Genomic DNA, 27,539 nt, shown 5'->3' on the forward strand with positions numbered 1-27,539 from the left:
CTGGAAATCATTTGATTTTATATTAGAAAATCATGCTTATCCAGCAATATTTGTCTTTAGTATCACTTAAACAGGTTTAAAATTAATTCCTCACCTTCTGATAGCATTGTATTGTGTTTATAAGATCCATCTACACAATCTACATTAAGCTTGACATACAAGTTATTTTTAAAAAATGCTGAGATGTGAGCTTGAAAAAAGACAAAGAATGTGTTTTTTCACAACAGGAAATCTAGTTGTGATAATAATCACATCTTAGCTATAATAAATATGCAGTGTTGCTGACACAAATAGGCTTACCGAGTAATTAGATTTTTTTTTCCTTTCTTTTTTTTTTCTCATTTTCAGTTTGTTGTTTGATTCTTGGTTAAATATTGAGAGGCACAGAAGACTCGGTCACACAAAAAACACTGATGTTTGCAGTAGGCCTGTAAAAATCAATCAAAGAAAGCTGAGTAATTTTCAAATAAATACTTTAAACAGTTACAACTTTCACTTTCTTATATGACATTTGCAGCTAGCTTTCACCCACTGGTTAGTTTTAAGGACTAAAAACAATTTTTTAGGGGGACACGATTGTGGCTGTGGGTTAAAATACACTGCTCCACAGAGGTAACCCTTCAAGTTGAAACATGCCAAGTTGGGAGGAAAAGTGATGTCTAATGCCAACTTTATGGTTTATGCACTAGGACACCTTGTTCCCTATAGGACAATAGATTTGTTAAAATCAGATTATTTTATTCCTCGGAAATGAAAATGACCGATTACATGTACATTTTCAGACCAGGTATGGTAATTAAGCAGTATAAAGTCCATGTCGAATGTAATATGTGGTGCTCCAGTGGGTCAGGCAGAAGGCTTTTATCTGGGAGAGTGGGGTTAGGGTCCTGTGTGAAGCCAAAAGCAGCACCGAATTACATTTGCCAAGTATCAAACACCTGAGTATCCATGCACTGAAGGAAAAAGAGGAAAATGGCTTTTTTTCTCACCTTTTCTGCTCACTGCAGCTTTAAATTGTCAGTTGTGGGGGGATATTATCATTATATCCACCACAGAAGTATAATTACTCTTATTTAAGTTAGAATCAAAGTTAATGAGCTGATTACAGCCTTAGATGCTCATGTGGGGCCACTCTGGCTGTTCCCAGGCTGAGGTTTAAATCTGAAGGTTGTTGTGTTTTCGCCATCTTAGATTCTGACTCCGGAACAACCTTCCTGAGGAGATGAGGTTTGTGGAATGACTGACTTCCTTTAAATATCTTTTCAAAGCAGAGTTTTATTTACTTGCCTTTTTTTCATTTCAGAAATTAGAAATGTAATTGTTATGCTCTTCAACATGTTCTTGAAATGTGAAAAATACAATATCTTACATAATTTTTAATGTAAAAATGTTTTCTTGTATCAGCTATTCCCTAGTCAGCTTTCTCTTCTTCCCACTATCAGGCTCTTCACCTTCCTGACCTTTGACCTTTTTCCCCAGAGGGCAGACAGAGGATACCTGCGTGCAGCTCATAGGATTGATTTCGTTGGCAGAGAAGCAAACAGGTGGGTTTTGCTTCTGTCTCTTTACACAGTAACATCCTTGTCCTCTTTCTGGAGTGCATGGGGCCCCAGCTCCTGGTGACAGAGGGGCCTCCTGTTTGGAAACCTTTGATCGCTGATTGTGAGCACATTTCTTCAGTGACAACACACACTCATTAGACCTGCAGAGGACCAGATGAGACTTTCAGTTTTACAGACACATGATATGCTAGACCGAGGCAGTAGAATTAATTAGTAGATTCATTAAGAACAGTTTTTAGTGTATCTACAACTAAATGATCTCATTAAAAATATAAATGCAAGATTACATTCTGTCCTCCTTTTTCATACTGCTCTAGAAAGACGATAAATTTAACACTTCCTGCATCATGACTAGATTATTTTTCTCTTCTTTCAGCTGCTGATAGTCTTCCCTATATTGGTTTTAATAATCTTATCAAGTAAGATGTTTCAGAAATTGGAATTTAAATGACCACCATATCTTGCGTGTGGATGTGGACTTTGTCCAAGTATCACTATCATTCCCGTCAACCTTTCTCAAGACAAATTCCTGGTAGATCTGACAGAGCTGAAGCTCGTCTCAGTTCTCAGCAGTGTAAGGAGCTTAGCCCTCTAAGAATGTCTGTTGCAGATTTACTCTGCCTGTCCTTCACTTCTGAACAGGTACTCAGGTAATGTGCAGCCCAGTATCAGGTCAGGCCGGGTTCATGGATAAAGCTTACAGGAAGTTTGACGGGGGGGAAAAGAAGCACCTCGATGCTTCCTGTCATCAACAAAAACGAAATCCTAATCTGACTTTGTACTCTGAAAGCTAAAGCCACTGATGACTGGTTCCTTAAATGCCTAAATTAAAAACATTCACTCAGCCACATCAGTTTTTCTTCTCCACTAAACATATTTCTGGAAGCACTGTAGGCCTGCATCTTTCTGGAGCCTGCATCCTTATCACACCACTGGTATCCGTCAGCAAAAAGTTTGCTCAACTGTCCTGCAAGCAAAGCAGTTTCTATGATTTCCTTCATAGAGCTGTAAGAACCTTTTACCGATTAATGTTCAGTCTTGACCTTATGTCAATGGAAAATTGTACTTAGTAGTCAGTATAAGCTTTTAATGATATATGTTTGCATATGATAGAATACTGTATGTTGACCTTTTGATGACTTAGACTGTTGTCCACTACAAGACTGTTTTATAAATTCTTTCTCACAGCGATAATAGCTGAACAAGCAGGAAGAGGACAGCTGGATACTTTTATCTGCGCTCCCTAACAAGAAGAAGGGCTGCGTCCTTCTGAATCTCACAACACACACACATACACCTCAACCACTCTTATCTTCACTCCCTACGCACTAACATTCCGGAACGGAATGTTCCAGTAAGATAGCCACATACTGTTATATAGTCATTTTTCTGAGAAGAGCAAAAATACGCCGCCCTGTTGTGTGGGCACCAGTGACTATAAATGCACGAATAAAGAAGTACACTGTGTGACTCTCTCTCGAGACGTTCACCCATGTACATGTGATTTATTACGCTGTCTCATTGTGTTCTGTTTATATTTGCAGTTTGCCATTTGGGATTTTCCCTTAACACCTTACAAAAATCCCAACTCAAGATCCAGTTCCCAATGTTCATCCAGAGTTCGAGTGTATCACAGAGAGCGAGTGATACAGGTCACAATCATCTGCAATGATGGATCATTAGATAACAAGCATTATCATATAATTTAATACAAAACTTTTGGTAAGATGCTGGATTTGGGTAAGTAAAACAAGCTTGCGCATACTCACAGTGAACTTTAAAACATAGTTTCAGACTTGAAGTTGAATAATTCTGATTCTCAGTCATGAACTTGAGTTAAACAACAAATAATTTGAGGTTTGAAAGTGAACTTTTTCCAAATAAATTTGACTTTGAAATCATAAATATGAGAATACCCTCAAAAACAACCCAGAATGCTTTAGCTCTGCATGTAGTTACAATAAAACAGCACACATAAGAAACAAACTTTATTACTCAAAATGGGCAAGTTCATACAATATCAAGGTAGGAATTAAATATGGAACCAAACTGAGGAAACAAAGCAGGCAGTGTACTGGACCATCGCAGCTTGCATAAGAGCACTTCTACAGTGCTTCTATATCCATTAACCCAGTTAAGCTCAGGTGTGCTTAGCTGGGCCTAGTTGAGGTTCGGTCAGATCTCCACTGCACACCTGGAACATCAGCACCAACTCAGTGTACAGTGAAGACTGAACCAGCTCCATCAGGCAGCTCCAAAAATAGATCGTCCTTATTACAATAAAGAAATGTTTCTCCAAAATACAATCAAACAGATGCTGATACATGTAAACACTATATACACCTTCTGTTTAAAAAAAAAGGAAAAAAAAAGATTTCTTTGCCAAAATAACATTAAATATATCACTGTTAAGTATTTTACAACCAAAAAAGTACTTGTTTTTACATCCCCAAATAAAAGAAGTGATGGGCAGAGTGCGTCAGAAAGTGGAACGTGAACACAAGTGACCTGAGTTTTTAATCTGATGATTATAAAATAATTAGTGTGAGTGAAGGGTTTGTCTAACTCTGCCATTTTTGATTAGCTGCTGTGAAATACCTCAATCAAAATGCTAAGATCAACTTTGTAAACATGGAGGAAACAAGAAAGTGCTCAGTGATATATCGCCGTAATTTTACAATTCAGATCAGATGAAACAAAAGTGACTGAAAGATTTGGCACGAATTTGAATCATAAACTTCTAATAAAGTTACAAAAATTGTATTATGTTTAAAGTAAATTACACAAATGGGTGTCAAATGAAAACTTGATGACATTCCTGGTCTCTTTAAGGTGTTTCTCCTTTTAGATTATTCACACAATTTACAAAAAAAAAAAAAAAAAAAAAAAGAATCATAGCGAACAACTCTGCAAGGTCAGTCAACAAAATACGTCTTAAAACACACATGCAAAAAAGGCATTTTGTTGTGTAAATATTGCTTCTATTATCCTAAGATGTAAACATTAGAGCATCACTAGAGTTGAATGAGAAACATGACCGTATTTAAAGGGAATACGGCCCATCAGTGCATTCAAAAGTAACTAAAGATTAAATACCATTCATCAAAAAAAGTATGCTCTAATTTGAGGCGCCCCACCAAATGATAACTCTTCCCATTGATTATGTCCATTTAACAGATAGCTGCATGTAAACTGGATTAAACTAAGTGATTGGAAAATCAAGATTATAATGGGCTATGACATACAAATGCACTTTTTCCATAATTTTAAATGGACTTCTGCTCTATGACTGGCTATGTAAGTAGGTGGTAGATGCAGCAGATTTAGAGTCAGCAGTCATTAACTGCTTTGGCTAATACTGTATGCTGACTGGGTCATTTAATGAAAGGCTGTTGAGTTGGCAAAGGCGCAAATGAATTTTTTAAGGCTCTAATCTAAAAAAATAATCACTGTTTTTAGTTGTGTTTGTAACACCTGTAATTCATACTGGATTGAAAAATTTGAACCAGCTTCACTGAGGTATGGACTTTAATCAACAGATCTCCAATATCAACAGTGTGTGACCATTCAGAGCCATGTTTCCTAACCTTAAATCAAAACAATGTCTGATTAAAAACCCTTCATTATTCAGTTTTGACTACAGTTTTTTCTGCTCTGCTTTTTAAATTCATCTGAATATTTTCTAGACAACCACAATGTAAAAAAGAGATAAGAATTTTGCGATCTTTGGGTTGCAAACTGCCACATAATAACAGAGCTACATTTCTTAGCTCAGATGTTTTAAATAACCTCTGTTTTTGTTTTCTTGCAAAATTTTATATGCTGAATGTTTAGTACTTAGTACTTAAAATAAACCCCAACACTTGTTTTCTGGTGGAAAAAAGCAAATTCTCATCATTCAAGTGTCACTTTTGATGTCAGAGTTTGGAAGTTTTTTCTGGCTGCTGAGCGAACTGAGAAACTTCTCTCCTTCTGGTCCCACTGCTGCTCATACAGGAAGTGCTAGAGTGCCTTCACACTTACACATATGCTCACTCGCACACACTCTCGCACCCCAACCCTGATCCTAAATCACGCGCACACACGCGCTCTGACATATGCCAGTTCATCCTGACGACTCGGCTGCAACACTCTCACTTTCTGTCTCCTTCTGTTTTATCAGCCAGGTGAAGTTTTCCCTGTGAAACTTCTCGACTTCAGCTTTCAACAACAGCAGGATTGTCTGACTTTTTTTTTTTTTTTTTTTTTTTTTTTTACAATAATTTACTGTAACGTCACTGACTTTTATAAGTACTCAGCTTTCTGCTGCTGTTGGCCAGGAGAGCCAGGCTGGGAGGCCATTGGTCTCTGTCTTTCCTGAGTGATTAGTCGCTACATCAGTGGCTGCTTGGAGGCTGATCAGTCAATGCGGTTTCCACAGATTGTGAATCGGTCAATCTCAAGGAGGTCTTTTTTGGAGGTCTTGTGCTTTGTTTCAGAGGGCAGCTGTGCCTCCTCCTCCTCTTCCTCATCCTCGTCATCTTCCTTTAAGAGCATGGATGGAAGTTGTTCAGCATCAGCATCAGCATCAGGTGGTGGACTAGGTGGACGGCTAGCTGGTTTAGCAGGTGAGGCATAGGTAAATGGTGGAGGAAACAAATCAGTCCTAGGGACAGGCTGAGTGGTCACAGATGAGATGGGAGAGGATGTTGGGCTGCAGGGAGTGGCAGGGATCTGCACCACCTTAGATTCACCTGTGGGGAACAAATTTAAAAACACATTTAATGACAAAACAATCACCATGTAGATGGGTTCATTTTATGCATAGGTAATTTGCCACTAAGTCTGGCTTTAACAAAGAGCCGACCCAGCAGCTTCAATCCCATATCCATGTCTGTGTGAGAGCTCAGGAACAGTGCTCTGTGCAGTCCAATCACTGTAGGAAGTTGAGTAAAACACAAGTAAACAAGTTTTCACACCCACAGTGCAGGCAAAATGCAAGCTGTACAGAATAGACAGCTAGATTTACTCAAGCATGTCCCTTTCATCAAACAAGTGTGAGGCAATTGAAAACTGACCAATGTCTGTGTAGACAAGCTTAACATTTATAAGACGTAATTCGACTGGCTTGTCCATTTATTAAGATTAATCCCACCGTCATATCCGTGCAGATGCAGTCAACCTCCACCCGCCTACCAGTTCAGTTTCAGAATCACAATACTTTATTAATTCTGATTCTAAAATTGAACAGGTAGGAGGGTGGAGGTTGACTGCATCTGCACAGACCTGACGGTGGGATTAATCTTAACAACTGGACAAACCAGTTTCAACACAGCGGGAGAGAAAACATCCAGAAAAAGATGCTGATGTAAAACATACACCAGCACAGCTGGACCTCATCACAATTCACTTCATTATGTTTAGAGAAACACTGCAAAGGCTTTTCACTTTGAGAGCAGAGCACAGTTACTTTAGGAAAATCAATTAAACAGAATAATTCATCATATCAGAGAGAATTGAGCAAGAAGACTGTCCACAGAGACGACTGCCTCGCCCCGGGCTATCTGACTACAGCAAACTTTCAGTTCTTTCTGTAGACAGAGATGAATAGACATTTAACTGGAGAGAAAACTACAACACACTGAGCAAATGGACTGTGTACACTACATGTGTGTGTCTGAGCTATGAAAGAAAAAAAAAAATCAACCATGATAGAAGCCATGAGAAAAAAAAAAACCCCCAAAACAAAACAAAAGACAGCAAATGTTTTAGGCAAACAGAATATAGGAAAATTCCACATTCGGTTCTACCTAAATAATTTAGCATTAAATCAGTGAAGAATATAAAATGAGGCATACCTGTCAATGCTGTGCACACCCTTTCTAACCTTCACCATTTCATTTATTCTGATGGGGTCAGGCTTCACAGTACTGCTGTTTTGTTAGGTGGTGAATATCACATATTTGAGAGTCTTAAATTCTTCCCATGACAGAAAAGGTGGACTCTGACCAATCAAAGCTCCTCATTTTCACAACTTATCTATTGTGTGGCAGTTCAAATTTTTTTAAAAAGAAAAAAGAAGTCATTTTCTACTGAGACCTGACAGCATCAATGATATTTTTTGATTTGAACTGAGGAAAAAAAATTATATATTTAAACTGTAATGAATGAAACAGTCAGCATTTGTATAATCACAGCTGTTATAAGAGAAACATGACACTCAAAGAATCCTGAACTGAAACCTAGGAAAAGCAAAGCAAACTATTTTATCAGACAGGCAATAAAAACTATAAATGTATAAAAAAAGGCCAACTGATTGTTCAAATGGATTACTTTTAGAAGCATTTTCTTATTAGCAAAATATTTATAAACCGATCAGGCAGAGTCTTCTACCTCAAAACATGATGTAGTGAATGCTCTGCTGCTATAGTTGTACACTCAGTTATTCTTGTTTTCCTCATTAACACAAAACTTGCCAATGATGCTGAGGAAATATGTAAAAGCAGTTTAGATTCTACACTGAAGATGGAAAAATCGAAACTATCAGTTACCCTGATGCCAAAAATCACTCAGTAGCAATAGCAAAGTACAGCATCAGTTGATAGCCATCCTCCCATCTCTTTAACCACTTCACTTATCCAACTTATGGTCACAGGTGGGCTGGGGTTTATAATAGAAACTGGTTGATAGGAGGCTACAGTCTGGACAGGTCATCAGTCACACTAATAGCCTCAACTCCTTATAATCAATGGCACAGAGCAGGAACAAAATCATAGCATGCTAGCCTTAAGCGGTCTTCCACTATAAAGCACCCAGGCCAGATGCTCATGTCAATTTTGTCAATGTCATTTAGCTGCTAAGGAACCAGATATCTGTTTCACTAGCTTTTACATTACAAGGATATGTAACAAAAAAAATCAAGCGCTAAATTAGCGCTTCTCGTGAATTGTGTACAGACAGACAGATCATGTCTGTTGTTATTAAATATCCCATTATCTAATTTTTATATTAACTTCCTAACTAATTTTTCCAGGTATAGTCAAAGGGGCTACATTCCCTTCAACCCTAGAAAAAAATATATATATCTATAGATCTGTTATTTGAGTCACACATTGCAGCTTTCTCCACTTCTCTGGAGATATGTGAGCTTTAATAAAAGTTAACCACCATCTGGCTTGAAATGGCTACTGTGAAACCGCTCATTACACATTTCTCCCCTTTGGACAAAAACATGCAGTATAGACAGATGGCAGATCTTTGTATTATTTGAAGGCAGAGCATTGCAAAGACAAAGACATGGAAATGAACAGAAGTGCAGTGAATCCAGTTGAGCAGCAGGTAAAGCTTGAGGCGCACACCAAAGTAGTTTAATGTCAGAAAAGTGAGCATGGTATTTACGGTCGAAGGTTCAAATCCCAAAAGCTAAATATGAAGAAAGCATAAAGAGACTTGCATTAGCTTCCCACAACCTCAAAGCATTTATTATTATACTCTACATGCTGGAGCGTGAAGCTGTAAGCCATGTTGCTGGAGCTCTGTGAGAAACCAGATTCATTTGAAACATGAGCGCTTTTGATGTTCGATGACATGATGCACCATCAGGATCTTTGTCATTTTAAAGCTCCTGCCTCGGCACAGCAGGCGGGTCTGAGGCACACACGGGAGAAAAGATCTGCAGGGATTTGGATGAGGATGACAGGGAGATAGTGTCACCTCCAAATCTGTTTCATCAAACGTAGGTGCGGGAAACTCTGTCAGGCTATGAACTAAACTGTTTTGAGGAAATTCATGTGTAAATATCAGAATACAGAGAAGGGTTTGTTGTGTATTTTTTTGTTGAGTAGTCCTTTTCTTAGAATATGACATAAGATGAAGATCCAGTACAAAGTGCTATGACAGAACACTGCAACGTTGTAAGTTTTACTACATCAAGTGTAGTGCTGGATCTACAAACTACTTTTACTGTCACTTAGTATGTCTGTATAATTTACCAGAGAATACTGTGCCCACCTATGTCCATTCTATCAAATATAGAAGACAAATGAAGAATTTGTTCAATAACAAAACACATTTGATAAATTTATGTTTTTGAGCGCAGACAAATTAAATTCATCACCTAATCAAAAGGTCAAAGTTCTATACTGTAACAAATCAAATGTTGCATTAGTAGTTATTAATTGCTTGACAAAAACATCTCCAGGCATAACAGATTCATTTTGTAATTAACAGCATAAAGTACCAGGTTACACAATAACCAATATCCATTCATTGCAGCCCTGGAAATAAGCATCAAGGAAAGAAAAGGAAGTAGATAAAACATTATGTATACTGTTTGATGCTTCGTTATGCCCCGCAAAATAGTTTAGGGATCACAGAGTTGGTTTTTTTGTGTTTTTTTTTTTTTAAACTACTGAGGGAATTAATCAAGGGCTAACCTGTAATCTTGAAAAGACTTACCTGACCCAAAAAAATCAAATCAAATCATAGGTTTCAAGGATCCCCACTTTCTGCATGTTTCCATTAAATGCCTGAAGCTGAGCTGAGGCTTTACCTGTTGCCACATTTGTCTGGACCTAAATGTCAGCTAAATGTCCAACATTTCCATTTAAGTGCCAACTAGATACCTAAAAAGATCAACGTAACATGATTCTTCTGTTAGGTGGGGGGCCCATTTGGTAAGACTTTAGAAATTGCATGAGACTGAAAGCAATATCTAGCATCACTTCAACAAATATGTAAATTGCTATTCTGAATGGTAGTCTGAGACATAAAGAGTAATAAAACATTGTTTTCTTTTGAAAATTGTTTTTTAAGATGATTATAGGTTACTATTGCTAGAAAGAAAGAAAGAAAGAAAGAAAGAAAGGAAGGAAGAAAGAAAGAAAGAAAGAAAGAGAACAACTGTGTAGGAGAAAAAGCAATACGAAACATTCATCAACAAAATTAAATCCCAGGACGTCTCATTTACAAGATATCTATTCCTGCCAGCCAAACAACACCCTCTCAGGTCGCAGCATTTTTCATATCTCTAAAATAAGATTCAGACTTCAAAATACCACAAAAGTTTCAACCAAAAGTTTTTTGTTCAAAGGTGGTGTGTATGTAATTCCAAATAAATACTTATGATATATTTGTACCGTAGCTATTTAGATATTAATAATTTATCTCAGTGCTTCATTTTCTGCATGTACTTGACTGTTGGAGACCTGATAGATACAGTGTGATTCGTATAACTGAGTATAATCAAGCTGAGGTGAATGTATAATTATGTAAAATGACTGGTAGCACTGACCATTAGACAAGGTCAAACTCTGGTTTTCTTTGCTCTGAATGTTTGATTATAATTTATTACGGACTGGTTAAGCTACTGGTGACATGCTCTACGCTTGAGGTCACAGCTGATGTCATCTTGTTTAGTAAGCATCGCATCTATAGATATAAAATGTAATTGCTTTTATGTGTAATTTACGATTAACTATTAAATTCATCTTTAAAAAGAACCACTCACACAAAAACAGTTTTCTGTTTGACTTTTCACATTTCTCTGGCATGCAAATGTTTCATGAGTCATGCTGAATCCCTTCAAGAGATAATTAGTGTTGTAGTCATGAATGCCATGGGGACTGAAACCTATGGATCCTTGTGGGTGTAAATAATAGCATTTACAAAATATTAATCCATAACATATCTGGGATTTTTATTATAACCAAGGTTTTTTTCTCATGTTAATCTTTTGAGGGGGTTCTTTTTTCTTTACCTGAAGGTGAGCGGCACCTGGCTGGGTCAGCTTTGCTAGGGCTCTTGGCAGAGGAGGATGGTGCAGTCGAGGGCCTCTCAAACAGTTTGTCCTCCATTTTGGCTCTCTTGACATAGACACATGATTTCCCCAGGAGTACAATACTGTTCAACACTTTCAGTGTTACCAGTCTACAAAGGGAAAGGGGAGGGAAAGGGGATATTTGATTAGAAAAAGACTACATTTTTTTCCTGTTCTTCAGGTTTAAATGTACCATCCAGCTAGTCTGGACAGATGAAAGTCTATTTAAAAAAGACTTACTCTAACTTAAAGTGATGCCATAATTTAAAATCAGCTTTAATTTCAAACATTTTTCAGCTTTGTAGTTTTTTCCAGTCTGCGGGCTAAATTAAATAATAAATACATTAGGTGTCTAAATTTTGATCAAAACACAGCCTTCTAATGCAAATTACCATTCATATAATAGCTTTTTGAATCTTTCTTTGTTTTATTTAGTGCTGAAATTTTATCACAGTGCTATCTTGAACTAGGGCACAGCTATAATGAATCTCTTACCATCTGGCTTCAATCGCCAGTGTTCACATCTCACCACTTATGCCAGGATGTTAGTGTGCACTGTCTTTCTGTGTTTGTGGGCTTTGCTATAAGGCCGAGAGTCTGATACTGTGATGAGTGAGAGACAGACACATTTGGGTCTGTGGACCACTGCTTGCTGTGACAGGGTGTTTCAGATGGAGAGCGTGTCAGCGCAGCTGAATCTTTGCCAAGGCACAGCGGTCTGTTCAAGCTAGGGCTATTTTTAAATCGGAGGATAGGGGAGGCCAGAGATGGCACTAGAGATGACAACATTGTATTCTTCACCCTAAGGGAAACTCTTCAATGGTACATGCCCCGATGGGATCCGGCAAATGAGAATGAGCAAGACTATCAGCAACTCAGCACAGGGTGGATGTGAGAGCACAATGTTAATGCTTATGTAACTGTGTGTGTCTCTGAATATGAATGTGTGTTTATGACAGTGCCTGCATGGGTGAGTGTGCATCCATGAGACAACGCAACCATGTTTTTACCTTCACCATGTGATGATGTTTGTGAGGTTCTCTGTATATATAGCACACTATAAGTACATTAAAGTATCCCAATATTTTAGTGTTTACTGACTTTAAAAAAATGTCATGTTAAGTGGGTTAAGCATGTAGTTTACTAAACAGAAGGGGGTATCACAAAGACCAGTTTCAGTCATCAATCTTTCCTAAAGATGCTTTTCATGGTCAGATTAAATTACAGTCGAGCCCTGGTATTCGCAGGGGTTAGGGACCACAACAGCCTGCGAATAGCTCAAATCTGCGAAAACTTGAGACCCCATCTAATGCTTATAACTGCCTATATTTTAATTTTCCGGAAGTTTTGTATTTGAAATTTGCATACTGTTTGGAGAACGTTTTTTTAAGAAAACAAATACATTTGATTGATATTTTGCTGTGTTTACGCCTACAGAAAAAGGTGAATAGGTGAAACCATGATTACTGAACTGTGAATAGCTGGGGTTCAACTGTACTTGGATGTATTTAAAAAAAAAAAAAAAAAAAAAGATCTTCAGTGAGGTTAAATGGCATAATAAGGATTAAAAGCTCACTCATTTTGCTGGATGTATTAAAAAAAAAAAAATCAATACAGCACAACTCTAAAAACTTACCCAAGATAAAAGAGGAGTACACAGGTGTATGATAGTGCTCCCTGCAACCTCACTGAACTCATCACCACTCTGATGAGCTGTTAAAAAAAACAAAAAAAACACCAGTATTAATGGATTTATTTATTCATTTTGAAAACAAAATGGAAACATTTCATTTTAGCAATAATAAGAACCATTAAACACATTTAGAACTTTGTGGAGTTTTGAAACTTCTGTCTCATGCTTGTGTGCCAACGACCAACTCTATTCTGGTATTTAGTTCCTGAATAGCAACAACAGACTGCATTCTCTCTTACCAGAACAGCCAATGGCAGGGGGATGAAGCCCATCCTCCGGGCCACTGAGTCACTGTAGTCAGTACAAGCCTACACAGTGACAGACGAGCATAAATTACAGCACTTGACAAAACTGAATTGATTAGCTGCGTGGGCTCCACGCTGTTTATGTAAGTATAATGATGGCAATGTGAAAAAACGAGGCAGTTGCTTACATTCTTCTGCCGACTGCTGACGAGATCAAAAGCCAAACTGGCTCTATATTCACTGTACACCTAGAAAATGGACAAGAAAATAATACAGTACAGGAAAAGGAAAAAGGCAAGGTATCCCATATAGTATCATACATGTTCTCATGCAAAGTCATGGTGATGACTGAAAGAAAGAACAGCAGGTTTCGTTCTTACATCTGCAGTGATGTCATTGAATTTTGTGATAAAGGCATGTTTGATGACATCAACTGCAACTTCAGAGGTGACAACCATAAAAACGTCAGGGAACAACACCCAAAGGTGATCTGAGAGGGGAAAAAAAAAGTTAATTATTTTAGCCAAAATTTTTGGAAGAATCAAATAATCCGTCAATATTTGTATATGTATACATTTCTCCTTGTTTTGGTTGTGTTTTATTATTTTCTATGTTAATACGCTACACCATTAGCCAAATTATTTAAGTCATCTTCTAATTGTATCTGTTTCTCTAGTGGCTGCCCAAAGAAAATTTACAGTAGTGCAAACCTTCACTGAATATACTGGACTTGCAGCACTGCAAGTTTTCTTTGGGCAGCCAATGGAGCAACTACAAAAATAAGTTAATTAATTCAGTTAATGGTATAGGGTATAGGGTGTTAAACAGAAAATACTAAAACATAACCAAAACAAAAGGAACATTTTCCACTGTGTTTGATTCATATTGATACAAAAATACCAAAACAGCAAATCCTCATATTAAATAAGATGATGTCCACCTTAATATTTTTACTGTTTCACTAAACCACATTAGTTTTGCATCATCAACAGGTCAAAATAATCTTTGTCTTATACTCATAGTCAGTCTGTCCTAAACAAGGCATTCTAACAACTCCGTTTTTAAGACCAGACTCTTCCTTTAAGGCAACTTGCTCTGTTTGACACTCCCATATAAACACAACGAAGCAGGAAAAACAAGGGAAGCAAGTGTGAAACTGAGTATTTAAAGCAATATTAAGCCTGAGCTTGTCACTCAAAGAGAAAAGCATAAAGGATTTAAGAAACTTGAATCAATAAGATTAGTCATTTTTCACTATTACAATTTTGTAAACCAGTTTATTACATTACATAACCACACACTTTATATGCACACATACATAAAAAGATGTAAGAGACTGTGCTCTACTTACTTTTAGAATTTATGCAAGTAGAAACATTAATGATTTTTTAAAGGTGTTCACTTAATGACATTTCCATTTAATGTACAAAACAGCTAAGCTTTATCCATTAGGGCTCAGTAAATATTGTGCTGTTGTACTGAGAAAAGCTCAGCTCATTCTGAGCCAAACCTGACAAATTATATGTTGTTTGAAAGTTTTTGTGATTTATATACCTCTTTAGCAACAGTAGCTCTGCTGGTATTAGTAAATCAGTGTTATGATTTCAGCTGACAAGCCACATCTGTCATCTACTGTGTGTCTGACTTTGAGACTGGCAGGAGGAGCTGACTATTCAGAGAGCTGTCATAGAGAAATATCCCAGCCCTCACTCCTCACTTTGCTCCGTCTCATTGACTGAGGTTTACTGGAGAAAACTCCCCAAGGTGCTGCAATGGATCAGCTGAAACAGCAAGAAAGGAGCTGCTCAGGATTTTTGTAAACATTTTTACCATGGCAAGCACTGACCCCAGTCTGTTTTTTTCCTGTTGTTGTTGGGTTTTTTTTGTTTCTGTTTTTTAACTTTTAAAGACATTTATGATAAAAAAAAAAAACAACAACTTACTTTTCTAGTAATATAAAAATGCGCATAAAAGTATAGTTTAAAGGAGGGAAACATGATTACCGGGGTTCCAGGAGAACTGCTCCATATTCCTGAGACAAACGATGAGTAGAAGGACATAGCTGGTGAACCGTTCTTTGATATCTGTGGGATAAAATTGTTATTATAGTCTCCCATCTATGGAGAAACCTGTGTAAGAATATTAGATAGATAAGCATCTCCATTTTAGCTGAACACATGGTCTTCAGTCTACTGTAGTTCAATATCTAAACAGTTTGAGTCAACAAGACAGATCTGTGAATTTTGAAAAAGCATTTCACGTTAGAGTGGATTTTGCTACAGCATTACATCCTATAAGCATCACTGTATTATAATTTTAATAATGTGGCTACAAAGGTTTGGCTATTATCCATACAAATGATCTCATGGTAACAAGAGCCCAGCTCCATGACCAGCCATTGTACTGGGATGGAGTAACCAGAGAGGCAAATGGCAGATGATTAAGGGTTGTTGTGTTCCCCTCTCATCTGATTACAATAAGAATGATCAAGATAAAAAACACAGTGCCTTTGGGAATACAAAAAGAGAACCAAAGTTTTTAATCAAATACACGGGCTGTACTGTTCTTTCAAAATGCAAAATGAATTAACTTTCCCAATGAAGCAAGATTAATTAAATTCTGTAACTTAAATCCATCCATCAGTTTTTTAAAGATATCCAATAGAAATGTCATGAATCTAGCCATCAAACTACAGTATTTTTTTAAGAGAAAAAAATGTTATTGTCGTGATTTTGCTGTGAACAATAACCTTTATTATCAGCTAAAGTCTGTCTGTCTGTCTGTCTGTTTCCACCATTCTGACTTTGGTACAAGTATTTCCAAGGGATAATTCAGTTTTAAAGAAGCTTCAGAGAACTCCGAAGTATATAATTTAGTGTGGATTCTAAACTTTTCCTGTTACTACGAACAAATCATTCTTACCGGTGATTATTTTTGTAGTGTAATTGTTGACAGTGACAAAGCGGATGTGAAATTCAATAAAATACATGTTTTATGTATTTTTAGACCAGTACTTTTCTAAAATAGTACTAATAATGTACTGCATTTTTGATAAGGTGTTGGATAGCTCACCACTGTTGGACATTTGGAATAAATTGTTCTTCTCAAATTTCTTGAACACACTTCCTTTGATTTCCACAAACTATGTTTGAGAGAAAAGAAAAAAAAGACTGTAGTCAGCACTTTTATGACAAAAAATAAAAACAAAAGACAAAGTATAACGGTCATGTTGCAGGTACAACATTTCATCACTAATATACCAGCTTTAATGTTTCTGGATACACCATCATGCAAATACTTTTTTTCTGTTTGTATAAGTGTTTCATTGCAATTCAAAAGAAACACTTCAGGTGTACACTATTGTGTTTTATACAACACTCTATGTGTGTGTGTGTGTGTGTGTGTGTGTGTGTGTGTGTGTGTATGTGTGTGTGGTGTGTGTGTACTAACATTGTTGGACATCATGATGGTGAGCAGGGACTTGTTGTGAGAATTAAAAGCGACATTCAGGGTAGAGGCTTGGACCATGATGAGGATAGCATGAAGGACTGAGGAAATGATAATCAGGAAAACAACATCGGAATCAACCTAAACCAAACAATATGATCACTGAACTCAGTCACATTAAAAATGAATTAAAAGCAATGTAAGCTAGTGCTTCAACAGACCAACCCTGAACTGAAACAAGACATTCAACACTTAACTCGGCATCTTGCAACTATAACTAGCAGTCATTCTTTTGAGATATTCTTGAACAGCATTACGTCAAGTCCTTTCACTGAAGGCTATTTAGTAAATAATAAATACAAATCTCAGCATATGAAAACTTACATCAAGCAACAGATGTATTAAATGTAACAGTTATAAACTTAAGGAAACTATAGCTAAAATTATATTATGCTAAGGCTTTGTCTACACCCTTGCTTCAGTCTTCCTTTAGACTACAGCTAAAATTAATCTTTGTTGCCTTTCAGTACCAGTCTGTCATTCAAGCCAAAAGAAACTCAAAACAAAATTTCACTCTAGTGGCTGTCAGCTAAATCATGCAGCACTTGGACATGAAGAGTTCACAATGAAAAATAAAAACTACAAGTATTATGTGAGACTATAACTGCATATCATCTGTCAAAAATAAAACTGAAGCTAAAAAAAGAGACTAGAAGATGCCGCCCTTAAAATCCAATTTGGTGTACTTTACTGATTACTTTAAAACTTGCCTCAAAACTCTCATAACGCTGCTATGAAGCTTTAACAGGAAGGATACAGACATAAAAGACGGCCATGAAAAAGTGAGGGATGACTCCAATATTATCTCTTTTCCGTTCTTTGGGTTCTGTGGCTGTCCAGTACAGAGCATCCAGGATGTCTTGCCCAAAAGAAGAGAAGAGACGGTCTGCAACCTAACAGTGGAGGGAAGGATGAAATCACAAGTTAACTTAATATAACAATAGTTACATTAGTAATGTCTAATATAATATATCAATATCTTATCTGTATGAACAGGTATTGTTTATGTATTGGCCTAATGATTTTAGCAACAATTTCACTGACGTAACACAATATCTTATATTAAAACTTTAGGATTAAAGCTGTTAGAGGAGTTTTTCAATCAGAATAATTACACTTCCCCCAAAAAGTAGAACATTGTAATATAACAGATACACAAATTCATCAGATGTTCACTATGACACAAATCAGATCAACATTTTTGCAGTTCTGTCCTTATGCTTCATATGGTTGTCTGTCATTACCATCATTAAAATATTTTTTGGTCTAGTATGGTCTTATAAAACCACATAAAGCTCATGATCCACAGAGAAGTGCTAAGCTTTATTATGTATGCCGGTGTTTCCCTGAGGTTGACAAGCAGTCAACCTCAGGGAAACACTGTGCTAAAATGAAATGAGGGCACACAAATTAAGTAAAAAATAACAATTTTGTTTTAATGTTTTTATGTATTTATATCCCCTTTGGCTTCTTTTTGGGGTAGAGGGTTATTTTGTAGGGGGATGGGCTGCCCTTAAATTAAAATGGTAACACTGGATATCATAAGAAGTAGACCACCACTTGCTGTACACACTGTTTAAGTTCTAACAATGAGTAATAAAATGTATCACGTAACATGACCATCACTCTTTAGTGTAGTAATCCTTGGGTACTTCCCTAAACTGGCAGTGTGTTAATACACAGGCTGCATAAACAAACTGACTATTCGTATAAAACAGAGGGAAAGTAAAATTTGTTGTAAGGAGGGCAAAACAAGGAAAGTAGAAGTAAGATGTAAACAAAGACAAAATATGTCTATACAGTTTGTATTTAATAAGTAAATGTTTTAATAATTGAAACATGTATTCACACTAAACTATAAAAACTAACTTTAAAATTCTATTTTGTCTCAGATGTAATGTCTTTGCAGGAGCAACAGCTGCATCCTTGCATATAAGCATGTGATCAAAGTATAAATTGACATCAGTTTTTAGACAGCAGTGTGTGAAGTGTGGGTTACCTCGAGCATGTTGTAGATGATGTAGAGTTTGATGACGGACTGTCCTCTGATCAGGTGGTACATCATGGAGTAATCCACATAATGCATCATGGAGAAGCAGAGCACCAGGATCAGGCCTCTCAGCATGTCACACACCTGCGCTGGCTGCAGAAGCCGCGACCCACTGACCACACCCACACACACACACACACACACACACACACACACACAGACACAAAGTATTGGCATTAATACTGAGAGACAAGAGTGCACTGCTTTGACCATTCCTGTGTATGTAAATGCACTGTGGCATGCTAAGATAATATCAACATGCACACATGAAAAAGGTTAAATGTGTTATTACACCTTATAACACCATGCCAAAAGGTACAAATGCTTACAAATACAAACACATTTTTACCAGGGGAAAAGTGTGAACATGAAGACATACAAGCATTTAAAGCATCAACACATAAAAACACCCTTTTGTAATCTTGCCATCAGTAAGAGCTTTTCTAGCAAATAGCATGGTCAAAGAAGCTGAGTGAAGACCAAGTACACAGACAGCTGATTTAATCCACTACCAGGACGAGCTCTTTTTTCTTTCTTTTTTAAAAAAAATCTCACACGAGGAAACATTAGAACAACACAGGCAGGGAACAAGAATTCATTTCTGTTCAAAATGAGATAAACCTTACAAAGGAAAAGGAAAGCGGGAGTGATAACACACAGAGTACATGATGAAATATTAAAGATAGTATCTCCTTTATACTAAAGTTATCTTATTCATAAGATTTATCTCTTTTTAATATGGTTCTGTTTTTGTTCAGTCTTGTCTTTGAAGATCTGTCTTTATGGACAAATTAGTGCAGCATTTTGAACAGAAATGTTTAAAATAGTGAACAAGTAAATGAAAGGTGAAAAAAAACAAAACACAGGCTTCAACGTCACATACTGCAGTGATAGTAGTGTGTCTTTTATGACTGCATGTGTCAGAGTTGCATTTTTTTAATACTAAACAGCTATGGCTGGCAGTGGCAGCGTGTTAAGAGGAGGGCTTACAAATCCAGAGGATCATTTGGTATTTATTATGTGGCTGGGAAGAGCGGCCGAGAGCTTCATTCTAACACATCCTGCATATTTTCCATGTAAACTGTGACTGGTCTGTATGTGCAAAACTCCCCCTGACTACTGCAGTAAAAATACATTGCATTCATATTCTCACCACACAGGCTGCTTACTGTCCATAAATCCCGACTTCACTATTCCAAAGCATTAAGATCTTTTTCACAAAGGGAAGTAGTTTCCATAGACGGACACTGATGTGCTGACTTTTGAAATACGATGAAGCCCAATAGTTAAACCGATCTTAATTACGAGACTTTCTTGTAATGAAGTTATTTTGTTGTTATTGGAATACAGGTTACTGTACAAATACTATTTAATGGTCTTCAACTAAACTACTATAACCTACACTAAGAAATTCACAAGACATGGCAGTACAACAGTTAACTCTAACACCCATCATTACCTTCAGTTAGTTTAGCTGAAGCTGATTAATTTAAAAAAAAAAAAAAAAAAAAAATCCCACGTGAACAGAACATGTTTTAAAATAGCAGTACTGGAGACACTGAAAGTTGTAAAAATATGAATTATTCTGGGAGCTGACTACAAAATGAGTGTTAAAAAAAAAAAAAGAGCTGAGCTTGTGAAGATGTGATGTGAACCAGTTTTATCATGACTCCCTCTCTTTTTTTAAAATCACTGCACAGCTGAGCACAAAGCTAAGAAAATAAGATAAAGAGCTGTGGTTTTTATCTGTTTAGCAAAAACTACAATGGTTGTCCCAACAGTGAAGAACTTGGGTGTTTACACACAAAAAAAGATATTCAAACGTATTATTTGTTGTGGAAACAACTGTGCAAAACCAGAGATTAACTTATGGCACTGATGAGTTCTTTTTTCACCCCCTTCTCTGATGCAATAGCGCCATCAAGTGGTCACACTAAAGTCATTCATTAAAAGATGTGTGAGTAGAAACAAAAGCGTAAAAGATCCTGAATTCTTCATTATGAATAGTTTTACTGTTGTCCACCAGGACAAAAATGTGCTGCCAAAAAGATAAAGCTGAGTGATGACGCAGTTGCTTAGAGATATAGTAAGTGTGTAAGGTGAGTGTAAGAGTAAACACACATAAAGTTTATGATAATTTTATAATTTTTCCACTTACTGGATAATTGGCTTTGTCTGCAAAAGACAAAGTGAGTTACTAAAGGAAATGACTCCAAATCTTGTTTTGTCTACAAAATACCTAAAAACACTCAGGCATTAATTTATAATTATATAAAATAATAAAAGCAACACAATCTCACACTTAAAAAGTTAATTTAAAAGACAATTTATCCTGTCTTGTTTGGCACATTACTTTTGCATTTAATAAATTATTGAAGACTTTATTCCAATCCAAAACAGTTGTACCCTGCTCTCTAAAACATGATTAAAGTGCTAGCAGAAAAGAAACCCCCTTACCTCACATACTCCTCTTATTCTAAACATACTTTCTGGATACAAAGCTGCTTCAGACAGCTGGTAAAGCACACTGCGCAAAGCAGTTGTCATAGTCTTTATTCTACAAGCATTATCTCCACAACACACATGATTATTATGTTTTATAGTTAGCTATGTGCTGCATTTAAAATAGCCATCACTTTGTGCCAATACAAGATATCAGCCTAAAACAGTCATTCAAAAGCACAGACCAGAAATGAAGAGCGCTATGACAGAACCTTGCTAAAAAAGCTGACTTTTTTCCTACCAAAAATAACAACTGAAAGATGCCACAAGCAAAGAAAATAAGCCCCAAACTGCTCCAAACAGGCAGCCTTCCAGTTTGAGCTAGTGTAGTCACGGTCACGCAATACTGTGACAAGAAAACAGTCTCACAACAGTTTGTGAAAAAGTCACAACCTGTAATCTACTCATTCATGTTTCTGGACATGAATTTTAATATTCTTTCATTTTGTGTCCCTAAACATGACTTTTTCAATGGTCTCATATGTACACAAACTTTATATTGACCATTTTTAAAAGGTTAAAAAGTTAAAATGTAAAAAGTCCACCTTTGAATGGTGGTGGATTTGGTGGTGGAGTGAATAATTTTAACACCCACACACAGGACATATTTTTGGCTATGCTTTTCACTTCATGTATCTTTGGTAAAATGCCTTGGTTATGTTTCAGCATTACAAAACAAACAAAAAAAACCCCCAAACTGCTCATATTTAGAAAAGATTGGGGTTAAATAACAATGGTCGCCACTTCTTTTAAAACCTTGTGGTGTCATATCTATGATGGAAGAGTTTGGACAACAGTGCAACAGACACAAATATCATTCTTATTAAAACACATTAGTTTTGCCCAAGTTGTGCCAACTGCCACGAAAAAAAAAGAAGAAAAAAGTGACAAGTCATATCCATGAACACAAACACATAGCTTTTTTGTGACTATTTCACATTTTGTTATGAGACGGGGCTGGATAAGACTACCATGCACACTTATTCTTTGGATCAGTGTTTGGGGGGAAAAAAAGAAAAGAAAAAAAAATATAAGAGACCAACATGGAAGCTTTGCCTTGGAGACTGGGACATGATTTGCGGTGGCAAGCTGTATATTAACAAACATGATGGACATGAAAAACCCATGAATGGATGTTGGGGGACAATGATAATGTTTATGAATCCTTAATGCCCTTGTGGGAGCGTACCTGCTTCTTCTGCAGTAGGGGCATGTGCGTGCCCTGCATGGGGAGGAAGGCAAGGGGAGACAATATACTATCAAGTACTACATCACAACAATGTGACAGCTGGCTTAAAGCTACACGGAGCACTGGCACAAACCAGTAATTTCTATTTTGTTGTGGTGAAACCATTATCAAATAAACTAATTGCTAACTACAAAATCTGTAAATAAAAAAAGAAAAAATGTTTTAAATAAGGCAGGTCTACCTCCAATAAAACAAACCTTGGGAGTTAAATTGCAGAACTTACACCACAAGATGTCTGGAAGACCTATTTTTGCTCCATGTGACAAAGGAAAATTAAGTTATTGTGTTGTGTACAAAATACACAAGTATATACAATTAATCTTCAGTGGATACTGAAGACACAAATTTCTGAAAGTTTCTGAAAATACTGAAAATTGGTGGGTAGAATGGTAAAATCAGGTGTTAGGTGTTTCTGTTAATAAAGTAATATGACCTACAGACTGTATATGGAAGACTGATAGAGATTAGTGACATTCTGGGCATTTTGGCATTTTGATCTGACAGAGAAATCATATGCCATTTCCCACTTATAGGGTATAAACTCATTACAAGGTAGCCCATCTTAAAGTACACTGTGCTTTACCTTTCTTCTTCTTTTTTTGTTTTAATCACATTTAACATCATGTTGTACTTAGAGGTATTTGAAAACAGCAATGACCTTTCCTTGTCTGAGATCACAAAAAACAGGAGAGCTCAAGGGATGTTTTCTCATGCACTTTTCTACAACTCAACTTCTTTCAGCAAATCAGAAAGGTCGGGAAAGAAAGCAGGTTTAACCCTCTCAGGGCAGGCGTTGCAGATTTGCAACAGTTAAAAAACTAAAAAACCGGATTACCCCACATACATATTTTATGAGTTTGTTTTACTCAGAAGTACCACTGCAGGACTTGGTTGTGCATTAGCAACTAAAACTTAATTTGAGCCTGAGAGGGTTAAGGCACTTCTGCTTTACTTTTCACACTCAGGCACCAACTCCATCTTTAATATACAGTCTGTAATATGTTGATGCTAAAAGAAAGGAAATACAAACACACTGTCAAAACCTGTACTTGAAGTTCAGGTCAGTATTATAAAAGACTATGTGATTAGATCCATAATAATATCAAGGTAAAGATCAAAGATAACTCATCAAAGAAGGATCTGTTCAAGATCAAGAATCATTAGAAGCAAACACCAGGACAAAGTATGAACTTACATTTAACAGAACAAAACCATCCAGAATGCCACTTATCTTATTAACAGTGAGTCAGCAATATTACCAAATGACAAAAGAAAGAGCCTAAAACTGTGGCTCACTCTCTAAACAGCCTAGGAAAGGGGGCAAATTATTCATCTGAATTAGTTTGCCACACTTTGTAGTTAATAAAAATATTCACAGCTTAATTTTTAGTTTTTTAAGCAAAAGCAAAATTTGGACAAATTACTATATCCGAGTCATATCATATATACTTATTTCAGCTACAAAATACAACAAAGACGGCCAGATACTCCTAGAAGTGTTAACGCTAAGAAGCCAAAACAAAACTTATAGTTTGAAGTTTACAAAGATGCCCAGAAATGGAAATAATTAATGTGGGGTGGTTATATCTTATATTGTGCTCCATCTTTTGTGTCATTTTATCTTATTAAGCTTTTTTTGTACTGTATAGCTTATAGCTCATTTTAAATGATCTGGTTTCTGTAAGACAGTAGTTTCCCAACTTTGGGATAAATAAAGTACTTCTTGTCACATCTCATCTTATTCATTTAGTAAGCAGATATAAGCAATGTATTTTACCTGAAGCCACAGCAAGGCAGAGTGAAGAGCCGGAGAAGGGCCAGCAGCACCCTGAGGGGCAGTAGGGTGAAGACGTACAGAAAGGCATCCACACACAGGAAGAAGCCGAAGATCATCAGCTGGAAAAGTCACACACAACACCACCACAAATCAAACTACGAGTCTGTAGGGTACATAGTGATCGATCATCATAAGGAAAGAAAGATGAATGAGAGTATGTACACAAAGGACATCAATTAATTACAATAACGTGATGAACAAAAAAAAGTACGATTTTATCTATTTTTTTCTTTTAACAAGTGAAAGAAATTGTACAGAGGCACTATAACCACCATATGTGACAAAAAAAAGTACAATTAACCTTTTTATTATGCAACAGGCACATACCTTTACAGTTTCCAATATGTGAACAGCCATTACCTCATCATATTCAAAGGAATGTTTTACAAGAAATGCATTGAAATGCATCTGACCTCTTATTCCTACTTCTAGCAGGGAAAACAGCAAGGCAACAACTACTGGTAGAATCTGGTGGGAGGGTCTGTTTGTCACTGGTGGATCCTGTCTGACCTGGGGCCTCCTGAGGTACCCTGAAGGTAGTAAGCCTGTTTCACATAGTGCAGTCACTGAGGCAGTTTGTGGCTACACACATTCCTCTCCCTTCAACAGGAAAGCCAAGCCAGTAACAGATATGTTAGTCTGGGATTCTAAGGACACACAGCAGCTGACAAAGCATCATCTCAACTCTGAAATAAAAACAAATAATAAAGACCTTTACAGATGAGGGGGAACTCAATAGACTGTGTGTAACTGTGTAGGCATCACATTAATTTAAACTTTAGTTGTGACCAGGTTAGATGACATTTATATTGAAGAAATACACATTCATAAGAGATGTCATTAAAAATGTATGATTCCTTGAAAGTCAATATAATGTCCAGCCTGTGTGTCAGAAGAAATCAGTCTTTAAGTTCAACACTGCCATCTGGTGACTACTGAGAGGAACAACAAAAACCAAAAAACTACTAAGGTCAGTAAGGCATATTGTAAACAAACAACATAATTTTCTGACATTTCCATGTCTACCTAATATCTATATTAATTATTAATATATTTTCCAACATTGAAAGTATGTTATAATGTTTTCTCTTGATATCTGTGTAGGTTTCAGTGAGGGTAGTCTAAGGACCTTGTCTCAGAATGGAACAGGGAAGAAGACCTTGGGGAAAAAAGTGAGTGGAATTCATTTAAGTTTCATGAAGGCGTTTTACCTCTCATGCAAGAGGATTTTTCAGCTCTAAACCCAAATGATGGAGAGTTCTAGGTAGGACCCACTATTGATCATGTGCCTTATCACCTTGGCTTTTCCACAATAACTTTTATATGATTAATTCATTAATTTTAGTCCTTGTAACTTCATAAAAGGGCTAACACGGCTTAAATGTCTTTTTTAGCCTTGTAAGGGTTATGTGGCTAGCTCTTGTACATACAAAGTTATAAGGTCTCAAAAAGAAATAAAATAAAACAATGTAAAAACCATCAAAGCTAAATGAGCTCACTGTGAGGGGTTCAGGTGAGATGTACTTATCGATAATTTGGCAACCTAAGAATAAGTTCAGGAGCAATGCAAAACTGACTGAGGATTCAGAATTGTAGCAAAGTCTGGAGCCAGAAGAAGAAGAAGTGTCTCCACATAAAGCAGGCTTACAGGCTGACTGTAAAATAATCGTATGCTTTCTGTGTACTGACGGAAATGACAGCAGACAGATGGAGATAGCCGCAGAGAAATCAGGGCAGATAAGTTCAGGGCTGTTAATATACACTACCTTCTCGAGTTCCTTGGGAATACGCATGCATGTGTAAACTCTCTCCCTTCGTTCAGTGTACTTTGCCTCATTGTGCTCCAGGAAGTAACCTCTGGTGAGCTCGGTGCAAATGAAGCGCGTCAACGATGGATCTGGAACAACGTGAGAGCAACAGTGTTATGACTAAACCATTGTCCACAACAATTACAGCTGTCAACACAATGAGAACTCCAACAGTGACTCTGTAAAGTGAAAGAGGAGGAAACATGTCTGTATGATGAAAACTAAAAAGTGAAGGTTTAATGGCCTTTTTAAGTGTTGTTTCAATGTTTGACTTAATGCAACCTAAGCACAGGGTTGGAAAGCTGATATACAGTGTCTGTGGCCTCCCTCTCTTTAAAGAATAACTTTTAAAAAATCAACCATCTGCCTATAGCATAATGAGTCTTGTGCTCCAACTACAGTTCCATCATTACCAAAGAAAATATTCAATAGTTTACTTACAACCTTTTGTAACTGAGCAATTAGATGAAATAGCAGTTCAACTACAATTATGGTTTCCAATTGTTATAAGAACAATTATTTTTATGAGTTCTTTTTGGCAGTGGTGCTCTTGTTTTCTTTTAGTTGTCATGCTTTATGTTTACAAAGTTAATCAATCAAAAACTTTCTTTTGCTTAACCAATTGGTCTATGATTATATGAAAACTGAAAAATGTCCACCATGATTTCTGTCAGGCTATCACAATAAAAATCTGGAGGGTTTTTTTGTAGAAAACAAAATATTGGACAAAAGAATTTTTAAAAATAGTTTCAGTCAGATTTATACTCTAAATGCCACTACCTGTGAGAACATGTCTGGCATGTCACGCTTCATAAATTGCAAACAATGATGATTTATACATTTGGGTCTCTTTTCACCTACAGTTTTTGTTATAAATAATGTTAACAGTCACATTGCAAATGTATCAGTGTCCACTTTATCTAAGCCACGGTGTATGTATTCAACTGTGTTTGCCTAATTAGACACACACTTGTAGTTAAAAGAGATAAATTCATAATGTTCAAGTAAAATAAATACGACATGTGAATGTGCCAGACCTATTAATTATGCTGCATATTTTATTTTGGAAAAAAAAAAATCTATACTGATGGCTCCTCCCATTTAACCACCTAAGACTGTTTTCAGCTGTGGGGTTTACTTTTATAAAGGACACTTACAACACTGCTAACACTGCTAACAGTGCCAGAACAGAAACCACCAGCCATTCACATAATTTATTTTCATTGATGACGAAAATACTGCTGCTGCCAAAGCAACTGAATATTGTCCTATTATGTATGGGGTCAGGTG

The 27,539-nt window shown here is 36.6% G+C and overlaps 1 protein-coding gene and 1 long non-coding RNA gene across 3 annotated transcripts in view; one reads left to right on the forward strand and one right to left on the reverse strand.

Moving 5' to 3' along the window:
• LOC102077652 (uncharacterized) lies at window positions 1–4,263 on the forward strand. Its single transcript, XR_002063573.2, has 2 exons — window positions 1–1,227; window positions 1,480–4,263. It is a non-coding gene; the product is annotated as an uncharacterized LOC102077652 (long non-coding RNA).
• The window catches only part of tapt1a (transmembrane anterior posterior transformation 1a), a 24,460-nt gene continuing 876 nt past the window's right edge, over window positions 3,956–27,539 (reverse strand). Inside the window, exons 2-15 of one of the 2 annotated variants that reach the window (XM_025910061.1) lie at window positions 26,208–26,338; window positions 24,382–24,500; window positions 22,545–22,577; window positions 18,803–18,965; window positions 17,561–17,696; window positions 16,747–16,844; window positions 16,369–16,438; window positions 15,300–15,380; window positions 13,677–13,786; window positions 13,485–13,544; window positions 13,291–13,359; window positions 12,995–13,071; window positions 11,299–11,468; window positions 3,956–6,295 (exon numbers count right to left, since the gene is read on the reverse strand). In XM_025910061.1, coding sequence (XP_025765846.1) covers window positions 5,961–6,295; window positions 11,299–11,468; window positions 12,995–13,071; window positions 13,291–13,359; window positions 13,485–13,544; window positions 13,677–13,786; window positions 15,300–15,380; window positions 16,369–16,438; window positions 16,747–16,844; window positions 17,561–17,696; window positions 18,803–18,965; window positions 22,545–22,577; window positions 24,382–24,500; window positions 26,208–26,338 — 1,652 coding nt within the window. In that variant the 3' untranslated portion in view covers window positions 3,956–5,960. The remainder of the gene's footprint in view (window positions 6,296–11,298; window positions 11,469–12,994; window positions 13,072–13,290; window positions 13,360–13,484; window positions 13,545–13,676; window positions 13,787–15,299; window positions 15,381–16,368; window positions 16,439–16,746; window positions 16,845–17,560; window positions 17,697–18,802; window positions 18,966–22,544; window positions 22,578–24,381; window positions 24,501–26,207; window positions 26,339–27,539) is intronic. The other variant, XM_005467244.4, reaches the window with a different exon arrangement.

Source organism: Oreochromis niloticus, linkage group LG2, assembly GCF_001858045.2.
Source record: "Oreochromis niloticus isolate F11D_XX linkage group LG2, O_niloticus_UMD_NMBU, whole genome shotgun sequence".
Classification (NCBI taxonomy): domain Eukaryota; kingdom Metazoa; phylum Chordata; class Actinopteri; order Cichliformes; family Cichlidae; genus Oreochromis; species Oreochromis niloticus.